We start from the raw sequence: 13920 nt of genomic DNA, 5'->3' as shown, positions 1-13920 counted from the left end.
ATGTTATTCTATGATGCAGGTGCATGATGAGAAAAACTGGATTTACCGAGCTCAGTGAAAATTTGTTGGGACCTGCAGTGTCATCCAGTCATTTAAGTATGTGATGAGAGCCCTCATTGAAAGATAGTAGTGAGCTGATGTAAGGGGGTGAAAGACCAATAAGGGCCTTATAGATAAAACCCAGTGTGTTTCTCACCATTGAACCTATAACTCACAACAATGAGTATTGTAGTTATCACCAGTGATGAATCTTAAAGCAAAGCGAAAAACTCTTTGCTCAGCTCAGTTTCAGTTCAGTCCCACAGCTCTGATCCCTCTGACACAGAATGCACAGTGAGCTGAGAGCGAGCGGTCCGAGGTGCAGCCCTTTTCTTTAAAGGTCGACCAGGAGTTTGGAGCTTCCTGAAACAATAAACAAAAGGGCAGGAACATTCAAACAGTTCACAGCAGACTTTCTTCAACGTTATCAAAGCAGGAAAAGCAGCGGTGGAACTGATAACAATCATGACTCGGTTACATCTAATTGCCTCATTGAGCAGCATCCAGGATCCTGGATGTCGATCACCACCGCATCCGCTATATCTCCCATGACAATAATATACAATATACACTGGACAATGATGTGCACAACCTTATACAGTTTGGTTTATAAGCCATCTAATACATATTTAGTCTTTTATGATGCTACTCTAGTTACTTAGTAAATAGAGCACTCTAAATGAATCAGACATCTGTCCAGCGTGGTGCTTGGACTGTCGTCATGAGCTGAAAACTTCTCCTGAAACCAAAACTCTGCTGCTTTCAGAAGAACATTCAGAAAGCTGTCAGCTTATGATGTGGTAGCTCCAGTCAGTGATGTATTTGTCAGTTGCTGTTAAATGCTCAGCATTTTACCGTACATCTAAGGATGTCAGCAGTAAGCTGTGAATAAGCAGCTCAGACCCGTTCAGTCTAACTGGACCGTGTTTTGCTGTAACAGCACTCAGATAACAGGAAACACTCAGCAATGTAATGGTTGTGGTGGACTTCAGCATGCTCTAACTTTTCTGACACGTGGAGGCTCTGCAGACATGTGAACATCTGTGATACTTGTTTCACTGGGCTGTTGGAGGAGACAACTTGCTGTTCTTGCAATTCCAACCTCTGGCCAGCAGAGGTCAATCACGTTTACTGATAACTTCTCCTCTGTTCAGGGCATCCTGGGATCTGGCTTTGCCCTAAAAGTCCAGGAGCAGCACAGGCAGAAACATTTTGAGAAGAGACGCAGCCCTGCAGCGGGCCTCATCCAGGTTCACACGTCTATCAAACACTGCACCATAACATCAGCATGGAGAGATTTATCAAACAGATCATCTCCTTACATCTCTCTCTCTCCTTCCAGGCTGCTTGGAGGTTTTATGCTACCAACCTGTCCCGCACAGATCTGCTGTGCACATGGGAATTTTATGAGGACACTGTAGCTATTCCAATGTACAGGTAAGAGAAAGAAACTGGCCGAATAATGTTGTATATGCAAAATGTTGTGCATTATTCAGCCAACAAATACAACTGTTTTGCCGTAAGTCCCGTGTTTCTGAATACTGGGAAAGCCAGTGGAAGACTGCACCTATATAAAATCCTCTTCTTATTGTTTTTGTTGAATCAGATAAAAGACTCTGTGATGTGAATAATCACACTCCGGTGCTGTGGCTTTTCTCTTTTTGCTTTAATAAGGGTAATATTCCAGTGGGGGAGGCTGGTGTTTTGGCAGTGACACCAAAAACCTCTCTGAAATGCTGTTCAAACGACAAACACTGCCAGTGGCTACTTTGTAAATTAACCACTTATTTTGCCATCCAGCTGAATGAATCAGCAGATAAGCCGTCAAGCTTGACTTTCACAGTGCAGATTTCTGCCTTTTAAGTGTCTGGAAGAAGAAAACGATAGCTGCTTGTCTGCTCTGTTTGGAGATGATTTTCTTTCCAGCCGTAATTTGAGTTGAAAAGGTGATGAGCAGAAAGAACAGAGAACTGCCAAACCAAATGGAATTAGCTTCAAAGTGCCCGACGGCAACATCTAACCTTTGAACACTGAACAGTTCTGTTGACAGAATGACAAAATGCTTTTTGTCTTTTCTCAGACTCATTCCACCCCTGAATCAACTGGACCTGCTGAGGAATCTGAAGGGCAAGTCATTCAGGTATAAACATGATGGGCAGTGATGCAGCCAATGATGACGATAATGATATCAGGATGTTAATGGTGACAATACAGGTGATGATAATAATGATTTAACAGTGAAGCAATAATCTTGAAATAAAGAATACAAATTTGAAAAAGAAAATAATTTACCATCCATGTAAAAGCTGCATGGATCAATATTATTTTATTAACAAGGCTGACATAACTGTAAAATGGAAGAGGTCAGATATGATAGGAAACCCAGAGAGAGCTATCACTCAACAGCAGGCAGCCAATCAAAACATGGAATGTAATGGAAAATGAAATGGAAAATGTAACAAGGCTGAAGATTCAATTTAATATCACAAGAAATGGCGGTGACCGAGACCACTGAAAGAAAATTAAATTGGGTCAAATTTGTCCTGTTGCCAGAAATCCGACTCCAATTCACGTCATAGCTAAATGCTGGTTAAGAGCTTTTTAAATGGCTACAATGGATTACTTTATTTCAAAAGAGCCCTAAAGAGAAATACAGGGGGCGGGAGTCACTGGCCCCAGCCGACATCTGATTGGCCCTGAAGTGCCCCTGTCCTGCCAGTAGTCTTTTTTTTTTAAAACTCACTTCGTATTCACTAATAATACGAATAAGACATAACATGAAAATGTGTTGACAATTTTTTATTTTAAAGCTTTTTTGAAGTACACAATGTCATTTAAAAATATATTCAATGATGTGTGGCTTTGCTCAAAGAGCTCACGGTAAATAAGGAATGAATCAAATGTGCACCTTACTGAATCAAGAATTGTGCATGGATGCTGGTATATGTTTATATATATACTGTATATACGCTATGCTGTGTAAGCTGTGGCCCCTTTATGCCCCCTGATTTAGAAAAATTCCAGATCCGTCACTGGAGCTACATGTTTCTGTGTAGACTATATAGAGAAAAATACAGAGTTAAAAGAGAGTAACTGTTTGCCTAACATTTATAAGGTGTTTAACAATTTCAAATGAATGCTTATATTGCTAATAGTGTCATCTGTGTACTGTTCAGTGTATTATGTTCACATCTTGTTTACACTGCCTCCAAGTGGCCGAAAATGTGTAGCTACAGGCTTAAACCAATAACCTTTCGACATACACATCCATTTTATTGTGTCTTGAGTTACTTTATAGTCCTCCCGGTTTTCTATCCTGCTAGAAAAGTGATTGAACTTTATTCTATAATTCATATTCGCAAGTCACAGTTTTCCTCAAAGGGCTAAACAATCTGTACAAGGTGCCACATCTTCTGCCCTTGACCCCGACTGGAGTGAGGAAAAACTACTACGACCACAAAAAAAAAAATTCCTACAGGCAAAACGTAGAAACCTCAGGAAAAGTGATAAGCAGTGTTAATGATAACATAGTATCATACACGAATGAGTTGCATTGTGTAACCGTGTGCTTCTCTTCTCCTCACAGGAAAGAGTCTCAGGCAGAAACCTCCCCCAGGTCTGTGATCTGATTGGTTTTTATCTTCCTTCACCTCTGTTTGGCTTCTCTTCAATTCTGCTCTTAGCTGCTGCTAAGAACTGCACTCTTCTTGGGGGAGTGTACTCATGTTGGAGGAATGTGTGTTATACCACACCTGTGTGTGTGCGTGTGTGTGTGGATTTGCGCGCATTTGTGTGTGTGTTGTGGGAGACACTGTCAGTCCTGATGCGTGTCATACATGGACGTGGCTGTGTGTTAAGTGCCTCCTTCAAGAACAGTCATGCTGCATTTGCTCACATGGTGCTCTAAGATCAGCTCACTCTGTCCTCGCTCCCAACCGGCAGCTTTGTGAAATATTCACCACTAAGCTGTTCTTTGGAACTCTATAGCTTTCAGCATCACCGCAGGAAAAATGGTTTTGAACACTGAAAGAGCCTCGCTTGACTTTTTAATCACACTGTTTTTGACAAAAGAAACAAGTGTAAATATTGTCAATGTAGTAACACTTCATCGTGACTTAGCCCTTTGTAAGCCATTTGCATGTTTTGTGTCTAAGTTTGAAAAATCTAAATTCAGTCCAAGCACAAAAGACACATTGAGCTCTACATGTTATGGTTGACAAAGAGGTTGCAGATGAATTCTCAACTACAACTACAGTACAATAAAGTGTTACTGGCATCACAGTATGGCACACACTGCTGTTTTTGTGACTGTATCCACTGCTATTTTATCTTTTCTTGTGTCTCCTCTACTGCCCTGCACTCCAGTAATGAAAATGCACACAAAGACAGACTTTGCGGGTGCTGTCCGAGAACCATTAGGTATAGTTGCTGCACAGATACTAACAGCTGCACTGCAAGTCTGTGTGTGTCCTTCCATCCCTACCTCTGTTCCCCTTCTTCTTTAAACAGAAGTACAGTAAAGGTAGAGGAATCGCACAAGACATTTGACTAGTTTACAGTTCATAGGGTAGTGCAGCTCAGCCCTTAATATCTACATGAAAAGCTGTATGCTTATTATAAAAGAGCTAATCTGCCCACACCTTTTTCCATTTACTCAGATAAAATGCAGATATACATCTTTGTTTACCTCCCTGTCACAGTTGATTTATGATTTCTATTTAGTGTGCAGTTGATTTGCTTGCTGCCTTCGTTTGCCTAATCAGCCCTTACAAACTTTCTGTTCAGCAGGCAAGTTGCATAACGCTGAGTACCTAACAATATGTCTCGTTTTGGCCGGCCGTATATCAGGCGGGGCGTGTACAGTATGACGGTGGATTATTTTGCATGACTTGTGTTCATGTTTTTTTGCACAGAGTGAGACCACAGCTCTTTCGTGCAGGGTCCCTTTGCTTCCCATGCATGCTTGCTTTTAGCTTCCTGCTGCTTGCCTGACCCACTGAATGCTCCACTATGTTCGTATGTGGACATGGCGCCTTCTGCTGTAGGACATTGCCCATTTTGCATTTCTGCTGAGGTAAGAATTATCCACACAACAGTGCTGAATCATACAAATTCTTCAAATTACACTTAAAGCCACAAAGCAGTAGGATAAAGACATATAGTCTCTTTTAGTTATTTATATTGATGAAACTATAAAGAAAGAAATATGTAACATTTCTCCTCATGTTGTTGTGTAGTCGGAAGGCCAGCCTGAAGGACAAGGTGTTTCCCAGTCCGTCCAAGGTTTCCAAGGGAAAGGCCCAGTCTCCAGGGGCAGAGGAGGGCGCTGAGGGAAGTCCCAGCAAGGTCTCCAAGACCTGGAGCTTCACTGATAAGAACCGAGGGCCCAAGCACAGCTTCAGGGGCCGGGGCAGCGCTTCACGCCAAAACTCAGAGGGTGAGGGAACCCTACACTCGTCTGACGTCTGACCAGTAACATCTGACCAGATAAGGGGGGCAGAGAAGGGTGGTGTCAAATGTAAACTTTCCAAGGACAGCTCTGTTTAAGGAATAACAAATAGTCTATCACTTATATAGCAACATAAATTACTATCATTTAAAACATAGTCTGTTCATAAAGATGGACTTACATGACAGCTCTCAAAAAGTGAAGCCAAATCATTTTGATCACCCCCTGGTGGCTGGATGAAATATAGGTCATCCTCCATGTTAGTCAATGGGAAAGTACACATTAAATATATGTTTAGGTCATTTTAGGTCAAAGGTGATTTTAGGTCATAGGTGATTTTAGGTAATTCTTATCACATTGTTGTATGTTCAGTTTATTTCTATCTTAAATTTGGCTCTGATCAGTTATATGATGGTGTAGAAACAGGTGGAAATTATGATTGACAGCTAAGATTGGTCAAGCTCATGTATCAGTGGGACCTGGATACCGTGGCTCCACACCACAATAACTACTGCATAGACTCTGGCTCCAAAAGACATCAAAAGCACAAGATGGCGGCACCCATATCCGTAATATTTTGGCTTCATTTTTGTACAACAGGAGGAAGAGGAGATGCTTCCGCCATCTTTAAATACAGTCTATGATATCATGAAACAATAAACTCAGCAGTGAAACCTAAAATTGTACTGAAGTGGCTTTAAGATATCTGTATGGTAAATATGAAGCTATAGGTTAGCATATTTTAGCATAGAGATTGGAAGCAGCTTCTATGCAAATATAAGCCAGATGGAACCAGCGGTTGGTTATCTTATCTTAACATAACATGGAGATTATATACATGAAGAAACAACAAGCATGTCTCTGTTCAAAGTAGAAAAAATTAAATACACCCACAAGCACGTGCAAATACAGGATAAATGTAATATGATTTCATGTTGTTTTTGCTCAAATAAGATATCCAGCTTCATATTTAGCAGTCAGAGTTGAGAGTGGTATCTAATTCTCAGGAAGAACACAAATATGCATTTTCTTTTAGGAAAATCAATGTTTTGAATTAGACTTCAAGATGGTGAATAAATGAAAAGATACATTTTCATTTGCCTGTTGATGGCATTTAATAAATTGCAAACAAGCCTCTTTAAGATGCAGTAACTGTGATTCGTTTGTCATGCAGGTAAAGCTGCTGTGTAGTTTTCCTGCATGTATTTGAACATATGAGGAGTATGGGGACATTTTGCAGCCGACATTTCAACATAATGCTGGGGAGAGAGATGGCTGTTGGTTTGGACATCGGCGTCCATCTATCATTTATTGCCAGACAGCCCAACTGCATCCATACGTCATCCAGGCCACTGTGTCACTATCTACAAATATATTTATCTCCTTCACTGTTAATTTGCCTTTTTGTTAAACATTTTTAACCTATTCTCATTAGTTTTCTTCTTCCGCTTCATGGCATGGTAAAGTGCTGATTGAAATGCAGGACGAAGACTTTGGACTGAAGCGTTCTCCAGGTTGGACAAGTCATCTTGACATGTCTTCAGTTAAGACTATATACTCTGTAATATAATAGATGTGTAGTTTATCATACATAAAACACAATCATACATTCAGTAGATAGTGTAAATGCAAGAGAAGAGAGACTAGCCTTTTCAAACATGAACTAGAAACCATTCAGTGGACACCACCAGTTTCCATGTTTGGAATTGATTTGTCAGCCATTGTCATCCTGCTAGAATCCATAACAAATCTTTTCCCATGTCTCTCCTCTCTCTCTTTCTGCAGCAATTGAAGGTTTAATAAGTAAGACATTGGGTTGATATTTTGTTGGTTGGCTACGATGCGAAAATAATCAAACGACAAGTCAGCGTCACCAGTCTGAGATACCTGCATGCTAAAATCTGCTGATATTTGTTCACTTGACATGAACCCTTTTTATTTGGATTTTGTCTTATATGGGGTTTCCTCCATCATCACTTAAGGATCTGAACCTGAAGTGTCGCTGAGAGCAAGCATGTGATGATTTAAGTGTTCCTCACGAGTGTAAGAGCGATTATACATATTTACTTACAGTGGTGGTACTTTAGAAGCTAAACCGGGTTCAAGTCAAGTGATGCCAAGATGATCCAAAATTATCCCAGTCACAAAAATGACCAAAATCCTTGTTTTATTTTGCATGAAGAGACCTCACTTTCCCTACCAGATTCTCATCTAATATCTGATCAACAGTGATTAAGCCTTGACACCTTTGCCTGAATGCACTATGCTCCAAAATCCATAGATTAGCCTTCTGGCTAAGCTAAACATGCTAGCGATTATGCTAATCTACGCTGTCATTGGTGGTGGGAAGAGAGTACTTGTCATTAAAGGTTTTAACAAAGCTTTATTCCATCAGCACTATCCTTCAATTCTGCACCCGGTCTTTTTTCTGTTGTTCCACAAAGCTCGCTCACTACGCTCACAAACCGGCTCACTGGCTTGAAACCAACCACTATTGAATTTTACACTTTTAAAGCGACTGCTCTGCTTTGCTTCTGTTGTCTACGCTGGCCGCGTGGAAGTCAGTGAAATATTCTTTAAGCTTGTCCTTGTCCTTGCTCTGTAGAGGCGAGCCTCCCAGGAGAGGAAATGGGCGACGACAAGAGCTGCAACTGTGAGTTTGCCACCCAGGAATTACCTCCAGGGTTGAAGGTTACAATACGGGCAATCTGGTAAGCGTTTACTCTATGGTCACTGTTGCAGGGTTTGGGTGATCTTGAGTAGACTTTCTTAGTTTTGGCCACATTTCCAATCTGTGATGTCTAATAATGTTTGTTCTTATGATGACATCACTGAGATACTTCAGATGGAAGGGTTAGGATGGAAACTTGAGCATCATATCATATCATAAACCTCCAGGTTATTTCTTAATAGTTTGTTTAGATAATCAGATTTCTAGTGATCTAGTGAATTTAAATGTGGTTTCATAAGGAGACTGTTGGGCCTTGGTGGAAGTTTGCAGTCTGCTGAGTGACATTCTGGTTTTTTTCAAAAATTCTTTTTTTCAAAAATATGATAATAAATTATGACCACATAATGATCATTATTTAGTTTATATAATAAACTATATGTTTAAGCGTAAAAAGTTCATTAATGTCTTTGAAAACAGTGGTTTGACAACATACAAAATGTACTCATGAGCTTGTCCCTGGAGTCAACTATGTCATGGGTTAACCTGAGGTGCTAAATGAGTGCTCATCCCTCCGCTAAGGCTAACGCCATCTTGCAAATTTACAGAAAGTGAAATTCCTGGATCCACGACTTGATCAAATCTCCAGCTCACAGCTCCATCCTGCTAACAGACACACAAACCAAGGGCAATAAAAACAACAATCAACAGATGGAGTTTACTCCCTGTTAATATTTTGACCTGAAGATTTACCCTTCTGTAAAGATGAGATGTGGGGGAAAGTTTGAGAAAAATAAAGATTGATTTGCAAAGTTAGGAAAATAACAATCATAAAGAATAAGAATATAGTTATAATAACTTATCATTTGACAAGGAATTACAGGGAAGTGTCAAATTCTTGTAATGATCTTGTTTGAGGTGTCACACACTGGTGTAAAACCCGAAAACACAATGTGTGTGTCTCTCCTCAGCATCATGAAGTTCCTGGTGTCAAAGAGGAGGTTTAAAGAGAGCCTGCGGCCTTATGATGTCATGGATGTGATCGAGCAGTACTCTGCAGGTCACCTGGACATGCTTTGTCGCATTAAGAACCTACAGTCCAGGCAAGTGGAATTTTACTCTACAGTGTGTTTTAGCATATTAAAATCAGAGCCACGTCGGTAGGTTCGTTTTTTTAAAGGTATTATTAGAGTGATTACCTATCTTTTGTTCAATAACTAGTATTGTTGCACTCTACAGTGTAGTACTAAAGATGTGTGATGTTTGTGGTGTCACTGGATACACACATGTTGTGACACGGTCACTGTTTCATTTGCTCAGCCACATGTGTTGTATTCAGATCTCAGTTTTATATCTATAGTCTTTATCTCCAGAAATATGATTCACTCTGAATGCCTCTCTGATTCCTTTGAGATATACAGCGTTGATGTGTGATTCAGATTGTTTTCTATATCAGTTTTCCCTCCCCACAAATCAGTTTCTCCCATCTTGATCCCTTAAAGGTGGAACATGTAGGATAAATATATTCCAACAGTCAAATACATACATACACCTTCCATCCACAGTCAGACTCACTGTATGTCTTGGGTATGTGGAATATATTGGGACTCGTTCTCCACAGCTGATGTGATTCCCACGTTGCTTCATTTTGCATTGCACTCATATCGTCTCTGTGTGCCTTGCCAGGATAGATATGATTGTGGGCCCCCCTGCCCCTTCAACACCACGCCATAAGAAGTCCACTGAAGGTCCTAGGTTAGGTTAATAGACTGCACCTTTAGAATGACCATTTGACCAGCATTATGCTACTTGTACCAGGGACACAATATCGAAGCAGTTACATGCTACCTTATTATTTTCTGATTGATGGCACCCCTTTTGAGTTCAAGCCGAGTGACCTGTCTCATTGAGCCGGAGTACAACGAGATGCATGAAATCCCTTTTAAAGATCTAATCAACTGTAGGACTGTTTTATGTGCAACATTTTTCATGATGTTGTGTTGTTATATTAGCTCTTAGGTCACATTATATCAGCTGTTAACTAAGAAAAGGTAAAAAATGTGAGACTTTCTCAGTGAATGTTAATGAGCCCTGTCATATGGCCTGACTCAACAGGGGTTTGACAGTGCTAGATGCTTGATCCCATACTGTAGAGACATATAGCGAGAGCTCCCCCTGGTAGGATGCAATAGAAATGAAGCATGAAGCATGCCAAGTGATGCATTTTGACCCGAGACAAAATGATCCCTCTATTCACCTTTTTGTTTCAGTTAAAAAACGGCCTCACCTCATAATGCATGCATCCACATCCTCCACCTGAAATCCTTACTTACTCAGTGTTCATTCATACAAAACACATTTACTTGTATCTTGATGTATACCATCCACATACATGCTTTCTTTGATTATTTTCCATTTAGAAGTAATTCTCATAATGGCATCATGCATTTCTTCACTAAAAATGTTAAACCTTTGTGGCAGACTGATAATGGCTGATGTTACCTTTCTTAAATGCTAGAGTTGACCAGATAGTTGGTAAAGGTCCTAAAGCTGACGGAGACGCTGCAGAGGACCAGAGCATGATGGGACGTATGGTCAAAGTGGAGAAACAGGTAGGTTTCACCCAGGTCTGTAAAATGTGTACGATCAGTTTCTCTGCTCTTATTATTCATTGGTCTGTGTTAGAATAAAAATAACAGAACTACTTGCAACATTTCTCCAAAATTCTAAATTAAACAGAAACTGGAATTAACTGGAGTGGTCTCTTAATTTTTCTGCAGGGCTGTATATTTTCATTCTGGTGAAGGAACTACATTTTTTCATCATGTGTTTTATTTTTTTCCTGCAGGTGACGGGTATGGACAGGAAACTTGATTTCCTGGTCAACGTGTATGTGCAGCGCATGGGCATCCCTCGTTCTGAAACAGACGCCTTTTTCAACTCCAAAGAGCCGTATCCAGCTCCGCCTTATCACAGCCCAGAGGAGTGCAAGATGGAGAAGGAGGGAAGAGAGGAGGTGAAGGAAGAAAAGGAGGTGAAATCCTGCTCCCCTGCAGATGTCCCATGCTCTGATGGGTCCTCTGAAAAGAGAGATCCTTTACTGGGTCAGTCTGTGGCCAGGTCGGTGGGTACTCCCTCTGGCAGCCACAGCCGCCCCTCTACCTCTTGGCAGCACCAAATGCAGCACCCCCTCAGCCAGCCTGCCTGGAACAGCAGCGTGGCCAACACGCCTTCACCGGTCGGTGGCAGCGGCGAGCGCTCGCCCAACCTGTTCCGCCTTCCGCCTCCTCCTGCTCCGGTCCACGACCGCTCGTCATCTGGCCCGGGTGGCAACAGCAGAGAGAGCTGCTCCAAGAACAGGAGGCGCCACAGGAGGCAGAGGTGTCAGCAGGATGCCATCGCTGTGGAGAGCGACACGTCTCTCTCCATCCCGTCCGTTGACCACGAGGAGCTGGAGCGCTCCTTCAGCGGCTTCAGCATCTCCCAGGCCAAGGAGGACTTCTTTGGGCCTCCTTTCTTCACAGGCTCAGGAGGGGGAGCGGGAGGAGGGACTGAAGCTGGACCTGGAACTTCACTCTGTGCCAGAGTCAGACCCTTCATAGCAGAGGGGGAATCAGACACAGACTCAGACCTGTATGCCCCCTCACCTCTGTCCTTCACTGGAGAGGTCTCATGTGGAGAGAGGGGGTGGCCAGGACTGAAGTAGATTCATGGCGAATGAGATCAGTGCTTCAGTGGCCCACAGGAGACCTGTCACCAGACCGTGCAGCCAAGTGACTGATGTCTGATGCAGTCACAGACTATCAAAGGTTGAGTGAATGGATGGGATTAGCTCTTTATTACAGAAGATGGTAAAATATGTTCTTATAAAAACCAACGGGGTGGTCCTTTACCACATTTTTTGTTTGTGATGTTATACTTGACAAGAAAATGCTAAATTACACGTGCATTGCCTTCTACTGAGTTTTGATCTGTCAGTGATGGCAGATACGTGTGTGATGTGTGGTGATGATTTGATTTTGCACTGAACTTGACTTAGATTTGAAACGAGAACATCCCTTCGCTTTCTTTCAGTGGCGAGTGCACTTCTTCTGTTAAACCACTTTATCTTTGAAACCACAGTGGCAGTTAGTAAAGCAAAGATTGTTAGTCTTATCATGTGGTTAGCGTAGTGTCTTGATAGCTTCTATACCTTTGAATGACTTGAGGTGTTATGATGATGCCAAAATCTTAGCTATGATAATCAATTAGATTCCTGCAGAGTTAAAAAAAAAAAAAAAAAAGTGCTTGCTTTTCAGCATCATTAATTCCGCCTGGTGTTTAATAAAATAGTAAAGAGAAACTCCCCTCAAAGTATTGCAGATACTTCCCCCACCAGTAAACCAGAGAACGTCCTGCATGGCATGTTAAACGGTTGATTTAAGGACAGTGTTTAAAGGCAGGCTTCAAAAACCAAACAGTGGCAAAAAGTCAGCACAACAACCCACTGAGTGTTGCCCGTCTGTACAGAGCACTGAATACACATTACAATGTGCATGCATGACTGGTTTCAAGCCACAGTGTGTTGATTTTTAGGGAGCTTTGCTGGAATTCCACTCCTGTGAGAGGCAGCCTGAGCTCGCTACTTTCATGGCTCTTCTTTTCTGGGCAAATACATGAATTCATGGATTATGTATGCAGAGGCAGATGTTTATTAGCACACTCTATATGTGTTGACATTAACTTGTGCGTTTTGTGTTGTTATTACACAACAATTAGTGCTGATGTTGGACTGAGTAAACCATAAGGGAGATTTATGCTGTGATGCATATGTCAATCATTTAGATTTCTTGTAGATACGTTTGTTCTGCACTAAATGAGAAAATGCAATAAAAATCGAGCGAGGCAATCGAGAACCGTCCTTTAAAAACATCAACATGGCCTTATTTTTCATGACAAAATCCTTTGTTTTATAAGTACAATAAATCAGTATTAACATTTCATGTACTATTCCAGGTGTTATAGGTTTGACTATGTCCTCAGAACAGATGCTGGAGGTTATAATACATTTGACCACAGATGATGCTAACAGGAGTCATAGAAAATCTACTTTAGCATTTTAAAATTAACTCTGGAATATGGATGTGATAGCAGAAGAAGGATTTCAGTTAGTGGATTCTGTTCACACACAATCTGTAGGTTTTCTTAAAAGAATAAACAAACCTGCGGAAAATTTGTTCCCCCTCCTTTCACTCTTACATGAAACAGTGGTTTTAGTTCAGCACCCTCATGTAACTGCACTGTCTTTCTCTTCAATAATAAAACTTTGTACATCATTGAAAAGCATCTCATTGATCTTCTGTTGTTTCAAACCCTCCTTGTCACTGAAGCTGTAAAGGTGCTCTGCTGGGTGTAAGTTTATCAGGAATGTGGTGTAATGGTGGCCACGTTTCACTAGATGGCAGCCAAGAGCTTCTTTGAGTGGGTGCTTGATAAAACTACAGATTGTGGGAGGGTGATTAGATTTATAGGCACCTCACGGTTCACATGTGTTCCTTCAATAAGAACGTATACATTTTGACCAGAACAATATAATATGTTTGTATGTTACTAAAATAGAGTTAAAAAACGATTGTATGTGTTTATAATTGATATCTGACTGCATTTTAAGACACAATATACACACATGGGGCAAAATTCAAAGGTTTTACCAAATTTTCTTTACCACTGTAGCTGGAAAGGTTTCTCCAGCAGGTGAATAATCCTCCAGCAGAACATTTTTTCG

The 13920-nt window shown here is 41.1% G+C and overlaps 1 protein-coding gene across 6 annotated transcripts in view; it reads left to right on the top strand.

The window, feature by feature from the left end:
- Nucleotides 1-13471, top strand: part of LOC117765290 (potassium voltage-gated channel subfamily KQT member 2-like) — a 29495-nt gene extending 16024 nt beyond the window's left edge. Inside the window, exons 7-17 of one of the 6 annotated variants that reach the window (XM_034591737.1) lie at nucleotides 1194-1289; nucleotides 1382-1476; nucleotides 2120-2179; nucleotides 3626-3655; nucleotides 4405-4458; nucleotides 5277-5476; nucleotides 7274-7291; nucleotides 8094-8199; nucleotides 9128-9259; nucleotides 10675-10768; nucleotides 11005-13471. In XM_034591737.1, coding sequence (XP_034447628.1) covers nucleotides 1194-1289; nucleotides 1382-1476; nucleotides 2120-2179; nucleotides 3626-3655; nucleotides 4405-4458; nucleotides 5277-5476; nucleotides 7274-7291; nucleotides 8094-8199; nucleotides 9128-9259; nucleotides 10675-10768; nucleotides 11005-11862 — 1743 coding nt within the window. In that variant the 3' untranslated portion in view covers nucleotides 11863-13471. Of the gene's footprint in view, nucleotides 1-1193; nucleotides 1290-1381; nucleotides 1477-2119; nucleotides 2180-3625; nucleotides 3656-4404; nucleotides 4459-4952; nucleotides 5114-5276; nucleotides 5477-7273; nucleotides 7292-8093; nucleotides 8200-9127; nucleotides 9260-10674; nucleotides 10769-11004 lie in introns of those variants that run through there. The other 5 variants (XM_034591739.1, XM_034591738.1, XM_034591740.1 and 2 more) reach the window with 5 other exon arrangements.
- The last annotated feature ends 449 nt before the right edge of the window (nucleotides 13472-13920 follow it).

Source organism: Hippoglossus hippoglossus, chromosome 7 (genome assembly GCF_009819705.1).
Source record: "Hippoglossus hippoglossus isolate fHipHip1 chromosome 7, fHipHip1.pri, whole genome shotgun sequence".
Classification (NCBI taxonomy): Eukaryota; Metazoa; Chordata; class Actinopteri; order Pleuronectiformes; family Pleuronectidae; genus Hippoglossus; species Hippoglossus hippoglossus.
Note: the sequence above shows the minus strand (reverse complement) of the source record. Positions and strands in the feature narration are given on the sequence as shown.